General features: G+C 44.4%; 1 protein-coding gene across 1 annotated transcript; it reads left to right on the top strand.

The window, feature by feature from the left end:
- Positions 1 to 4502: 4502 nt before the first annotated feature.
- LOC123136549 (ubiquitin-NEDD8-like protein RUB1) lies at positions 4503 to 6414 on the top strand. The gene is made up of 3 exons (XM_044555952.1): positions 4503 to 4691; positions 5232 to 5491; positions 6069 to 6414. Exons 1-3 carry the CDS (start codon positions 4599 to 4601, stop codon positions 6175 to 6177), a joined length of 462 nt encoding a protein of 153 aa, XP_044411887.1. The 5' UTR covers positions 4503 to 4598; the 3' UTR covers positions 6178 to 6414.
- Positions 6415 to 7137: the final 723 nt, after the last annotated feature.

Raw genomic sequence — 7137 nt, 5'->3', positions numbered from 1 at the left:
GGAGCCCGGTTCTTCGGGTTTGGAAACCCGAACATACTTTGTTCTTAATGTAGGAGAAGAGTCATTGTCGGCTTGTTCCTCCATGATTGCCACGTGATGGGTGATCGACGGAGATCTGATTTCTCTCTGATCGAGTTTAAGCCCAATCCGATCATAGTCGGTTGCGACCCCTAGGGCGGCAATGCGATCTAGCAGTTCGTTTAAGGCCAAAACATCTGTCGGATCCATCTTGTCGGAGTATTCAGGGCCAATGCGGAGGCGATTTTTGGCGATGAGTTGGGCTGATTTTGGCTTAACGGCCGGGTGAGCGCCCATAATGAAGATGCCGAGTTGCAGAGTTTGCCCTAAAGCTAGGGCTTCTTCGGAAGTGATGTTGTCTTTGATGACAAGGCGAGCCATCAATCCTTCTGTCAATGGCATAGAGGAACTCTCAATGAAAGCACCAATGTCAGTGTCGAAACCGGCAGATCTCGGGTAGGGGGTCCCGAACTGTGCGTCTGAGGATCAAAGGTAACAAGGTGGCAGGGGACACGATGTTTACCTAGGTTCGGGCCCTCTTAATGGAGGTAATACCCTACTTCCTGTTTGACTGACTTTGATAAGTATAGGGGTTACAAGAGTTGATCTACCTCGAGATCGTAATGGCTAAACCCTAGATGTCTAGCCTGTATAATTGTGATTGCCCCTAAGGTCTAAACCCTCTGGCTTATATAGGCACCGGAGGGAATTAGGGTTGTACAAAGTCGGTTTACAAAGGGAGGAAACTATACATCTGTACGCCAAGCTTGCCGTCCACGCAAAGGAGAGTCCCATTCAGACATGGGAGGAGGCCTTTTGTTCTCGTATCTTTACGGCCCGTTAGTCTGGCCCATGTCACATAGGCCGGCTCTTCGAGGACCCCATAATCCAGGACTCCCTCACCCTTAAAAGCAACAAATTCTTCTATTTGTTCCACATCATAGTAATCATATCTACCATTGGCATAAGAAGCCAAGGTTTTGTTATCATTAAATTCACATGAAAAGGGAAGATGTGGAGCATTCATCCTAGAGCAACAAGTATAATCATATCTCAAGCATACCTCCCGAGCATACCAATGCAACTTATGAATTTGATCCCATAACAATTTCCCTTTTTGTGTCAAGTGATAATCCCTAAAGTATTCACGTTGATCCAATGTTACTCCCATTATCAAGTTGAACGGGGTTTTCTCAGGATTATCAAAGTAGTGCATAATAATTTTCACATAACGAGCATCGAGGGTTTTAGGAGGTTCCCCATCTCCATGAGTAGCAAGTACCACTATTTTTTTGGTATTTCGTGTTCCATATCCATAACTAAAGATACAGAAGAACTTAGAACTGGAAATAAAAACTACTTAGTGATAAAGCAAACAAGCACACACGAGAATATTCACCCCATGCTATTGCTCCCCGGCAACGGCGCCAGAAAAAGGTCTTGATAACCCACAAGTATAGGGGATCGTTTGTAGCCTTCTTCGATAAATAAGAGTGTCGAACCCAACGAGGAGCTAAAGGTAGAACAAATATTCCCTCAATTTCTATCGACCACTGATACAACTCTACGCACACTTGACGTTTGCTTTACCTAAAACAAGTATGAAACTAATTTGCAAGAATAAAACTATGAGTACTTTGCAAGAATAAAACTATGAATAAATTGCAAGGTAGTAAAAGTGGATAGCTTTTGTCAACAAGAAAGTCATTTGTCCCTAGGCAATCGATAGCAAGTACCGGTAATCATTCTTGCAATTTTATATGAGGGAGAGGCATGAGCTAACATACTTTCTCTACTTGGATCATATGCACTTATGATTAGAACTCTAGCAAGCATCCACAACTACTAAAGATCATTAAGGTCGTGAAACCCAACCATAGCATTAAGTATCAAGTTCTCTTTACTCCCATACGTCATACCCCACTTACTCGGGTTTAAGCTTCTATCACTCTCGCAACCCACCATAAACGAACCATGAACATGTTGCAACACCCTACAGCGGGGGCCCCTCACGTTTGCGCGAGAACGGAGGGCACCGTAGGACAGCACCAAAAATAAAATATACAATCATACCAACCAAGATCACGATTAACCCATAGGACAAAACGGATCCACTCAAACATCATAGGATAACCATAGATCATTGGAAAATAATATATGGAGTTGAGCACCATGTTTAAGTAGAGATTATAGCGGAGAGAAGAGGTGTTACACCGCTGCATAGAGGGGGAGAGAGTTGGTGTTGATGGTAGCAAGATTGTTGATGAAGATCCCCGCCACGATCCTAGCCCCGGCGGCACTCCGGCGCCACCAGGAGAGAGGGGGAGAGAGCCCCCCTCCTCCTTCTTCTTCATTGGCCTCCCCCTTAGATGGGAGGTGGGTTCCCCCTCTAGTCCATGGCCTCCATGGCGGAGGAGGGGCGGGAGCCCCTCCGAGATTGGATCTCCCTCTCTATTCTCTTCTGTTTCGCGCCCCTGATCTGGGAGAAAACTGTTTCTCATATTCTCGGAGATCCTTAACTCCGATTGCGCTGATCTTTTTACACGGTTTTTTTCCTGATATAAGCTTCCTTTCACCCTAAGTATAGATCCAACCGACGTTCGAGGAGGGCAGCACCCACCACCATGCGCCAGGGGCCTGGGGCGCGCACTGGTGTATCGTGGTCTGTGTGGGCCTCCGTTTGCGATGATTCCAACTCCTAAAATTCACAAATATTCCAAAATAATTCTCCATTGAGTTGCATCATGTTTGGACTTTGTTTGATATGGATTTTCTGTGATACAAAAACATGCAACAAACAGGAACTGGCATTGGGCACTGGATAGGTAAGTTAGTCCAAATAAATCATATAAAAAGTTGCCAAAAAGTATGTAAAAATTGAATAATATTGGCATGAAACAATCAAAATTAATAGATACGGCGGAGACGTATCAGGGACTCATATTTTTAATTGTTTCTCCAGTTTCAAATGACAACTGTTTCCTGGTCGAACCATCTCCATATTTCCCATTATCTGCTTGCGGTATTAGTTTCAAAGGACTTGTGACTTCTTGATCAGCCCCTTTCTTGTAATTTTTCTCATCCTTCTCCTTTAATAGCAGGGTATTGTTCTTCCTCCATGAATCACTGTCATTGCCTGAATTACTCCTGAATGCACCACTACCCAAACTTCTGCCACTGCCCCCAGACCTACTGCTTCTAAAAGTTATATCCTCACTCCATCATGCCCAGCCTTCTGAGGGCCCTTTACTCGGAATAAAAGCTTTCATCCATGCTCCAAACTGGGCTTTCTCCCCCCTTTTTAGGCTGATACTGCATTCCCGATCGACAAGTCCCAGCCGGCCACATATGTAGCCAAAATCAGGGAGGAATTCATATTCAAATCTGCACCAAAGATCCACTTGATGTTCAGTTCCTTTGCCCTTTCTTTTTAACCTCTTCTCTTCTTCCCCCTCTTCTCTAGTGAAACCTCACATTAGAGGCTCACTGATATCAACTCGAACTTTGATCCATAGAAAACTTCCTGCAACCATCCCATCTGGTCCAGCATCCACCTCCAGCGTCTCTCCCAAGAAACCACCGATTACTTCTCCCACTTCCCGGCGCATCATACCAAGTGGGAGATTGAAAACCCTTACCCACACTGGAACCCAATAGAATTCATAATCTCTCACTATGTTACTAGGCACAAAGTCCACCACAACCAGCAGTCCCTTGTCAAACTCCCACGACCCTTCCTCCAGAGCCCTCTTCTTCCCCGTCGGCTGGTGGAAGGTAAACACAAATACGCTCTCGCCCATATCCTTGCACTCAAGCCCTTTCAGAGGACACCAGACCCTAGCCAGAGCATTCGCAAGGGCTTCCGCATGCGCTGGCTTGTCAGACATTAGTTTTGCGATCGTCTGCGGTTCCACCACTCCTACCTTGTTACCCCCCACCCCCACAGACGATCTGCCCCCTGCTCCCCATTTCCGACAGTTTTAGACTCTTCAAAAGACCCTCCACCCGATCCATCCTCCTTTCCGCCTCCAAACCTCCAAAGACCACGAACCAGAAAAACTAGGGTAAGACAGTGGTGTACGATCGTGCTCCCTAGCACGCACGAAAGGTCTATGGTGTGGACAGGGATGGTGGAATTCAAATCAGAGCGTGGCGCCCCCGATGAGATCTGGGTTGTGGCAATGGCGAAGGACAGGAACCCTAGGAAAGAGATCGCCTCATGATCGCCCCAAAATCTCCAGGGACCTAACCGTCACACGAGGGACGGACCTACTAAGTTTTACTTTTTCTTGTCAATTTTTTTAGGGATCTTGACAATTTTTTTAGTGCTCTTTTAGTCTCCCAAAAAAAAAACGGCCGAACAATCTCTACGTGGGCTGCTACTTCCTCATGGGCTGCATAGTTAACAGCCCAGTATGCTCTCAAAAAAAAAAAGTTAACAGCCCAGTACTGTGTATCCCGTCCACTTGGGCCCTTCCCTGCCCTTCGTTCTCCGCCTTTCCTCTCACACACCGGCCGCCGCGAGGGAGAGAGGAGCCGAAAAACCTCGGGGGCGGAGGGGAGAGGGGACTGGGGAGGAGATGCAGATCTTCGTGAAGACGCTGACGGGGAAGACGATCACGCTCGAGGTGGAGAGCAGCGACACCGTCGACAATGTCAAGGCCAAGATCCAGGTCGGTCCTCCCCTTCTTGCCCCCGTCTCGCGTGCTCGCGCGTCGTCCCGCGCGAGACGAGGCGATGGCCCTGCATCCGTTTTAGTCCCCTCCGAATTCCGCGCGTATTGGCTATCTACTTGCAGTTTTCTCGTTGTTACTAGCGTGATCCTGCGGGAATTGCACTTCAGGAGCTTTCCATCTTAGGTTTATTGGTTCCCTGCTCATTGCATCATCATGAGATGGACCCCATTAAATGCGTGTGTAGTCTAGGTTTGTTATAGTTCTGTGTGGTTCATCGTCAGTCTGGAGGAGCAAGGGCAGAAGAACTCTATAGCCATGGGATTTTACTGTTCATATTTGACCATGAGCGCTCTGTCCTATCTGCTATTGACCTCCTTGGGTATCGACACTCATATGCTACTGCACTAATCTTGTAATTATATGAACAGTTTTCCCCCTGATTATATAGCAGTTAAGAGACATTGTTGTCCTATTCGTGTTTACATACGTATCGAGAAATACCGGTCGCTTACTTTGGTAGATATATCATTGACGCAGGACAAGGAAGGCATCCCACCAGACCAACAAAGGCTGATTTTTGCTGGAAAGCAGCTGGAAGATGGACGGACATTAGCTGATTACAACATTCAGAAAGAGTCGACACTTCATTTGGTCCTGAGGCTGAGGGGTGGGACTATGATCAAGGTGAAGACACTCACTGGTAAGGAGATCGAGATCGACATCGAGCCTACCGACACAATTGATAGGATCAAGGAGCGCGTCGAGGAAAAAGAGGGCATCCCCCCTGTTCAGCAGAGGTACGCTTCTTATGCCCTGAACTTGGTGTTTATGTGTTATTGGTGGTTGCTGGATGTGTAGCTTCTGGACTTAAGTAGTAGTAATTGCTTTGTGTTATACTTCATCTGCCCCCTTAAATCCATGAAAAGAGTGAACATGCCTGTGTTAATTTTTTCTTGCCAGGATAAAAAATATGGCAGTTATTATTATCCCTAAAATCTTGGTAACGTGGATTATTACTTTTGTCTGTTGTGACTTGATCTTGCTATGCATATGGGCCTATGACTCTATGAGTACTAAACCTGACTTGTAAGCAGTCCTTCCTCAGATACTAATAATCTTCAATACAGGACTAGATTATCTGTTACCTTTTTTTAGCTTGCCCACTTTAATGGTTGAAGACATCTGTACATGGATTGAGGGAAATTTCTTGTTTAACTAATTAGGCTGTTCAGTTGGACGTCCTATCCTAGTCATAGTATTGCCCTGTTTCAATTCAAGTTTATACTTTGAAATCCTGTAATAATTACTAGCACATATTCAGTCAAAAAAAAAATTTACTAGCACATCAGCCTTACTCTGACTGTTGCTTTGCAGGCTCATTTATGCTGGAAAGCAGCTTGCTGACGATAAAACTGCTAAAGATTACAACATTGAAGGTGGTTCAGTTCTCCATCTCGTGCTTGCTCTGAGGGGTGGTCACTAGATACAGTTTCATTTCCACTAGGAATGCATTCACAAGGAGAGCAGCTTTGTCTACGCTATTTTCGTCCTACCATTGTACTTGGCTTAAAATCATGCACTTGACATTATTGAAGTGGCAAGTTATCGGTACATAGGTAACTAATAAAGAAGCTATTTATCTACAGTGGATGAGAAATACTTGAACTGATAAGTTTATGAGCTCTATCATCTGATTAATTATCGTTGGTTTCTCTGCCTCTACTTTGAACCAGAAACATTGCTACATCAAAGATGCTGCCTCCATGCTTTCTTCTTCTTCTACAGCTGAAAATGCATAATCGGTTAATAAATTTGATCAGGCGGATTATAGCCCTGACCCCTTGCTCCTTATCTAATATGAGTATCAACATCTATGTATTGCTTATTTACCATCCCACTTGGTTTAAACATGTTTAATTCTATGCTGGACTATGATCACTAGATTTGACGCATTTTTCATTTGAGCATGACTGCTCAATCGAGTTTTAATGCCTAATACTAAATAAAAATAGTTCACATGCATTTTTCTAGAGTGCAATCAGTTTGTAAAATGGGGAATCGATTCTTATTGGCACAAAAAGTATTTTCTTTGCTCCAAATTATGATTTACTTATTCTTATATTAGAAATGTTTATGTTTTTTTTGGGTGTAATCGTGGATGAGGATATACAACAAGAGTTGTCGCCATGTGTGATCCTACTATTGATTGTTGTAGTTTGTCTATAGTGACAGGAATCTCATGGAGATATACTCTTGTGTCAGCGCTGTGGTCATAATGTAGAATAAGTTCAGCATAGCCCTTGCAAATTACAAAAATAACCATGTCATACATTCATCCATGATAGCTATGATGAGGAAATACTTTATGTGTTCTATAAAGTAAGAAAAATTAATGGACACATATCATCACTTATCCTATTCATCACAACAGTGGGTTCCACTA

The sequence above is a fragment of the Triticum aestivum genome, chromosome 6B, assembly GCF_018294505.1.
Source record: "Triticum aestivum cultivar Chinese Spring chromosome 6B, IWGSC CS RefSeq v2.1, whole genome shotgun sequence".
Classification (NCBI taxonomy): domain Eukaryota; kingdom Viridiplantae; phylum Streptophyta; class Magnoliopsida; order Poales; family Poaceae; genus Triticum; species Triticum aestivum.
Note: the sequence above shows the minus strand (reverse complement) of the source record. Positions and strands in the feature narration are given on the sequence as shown.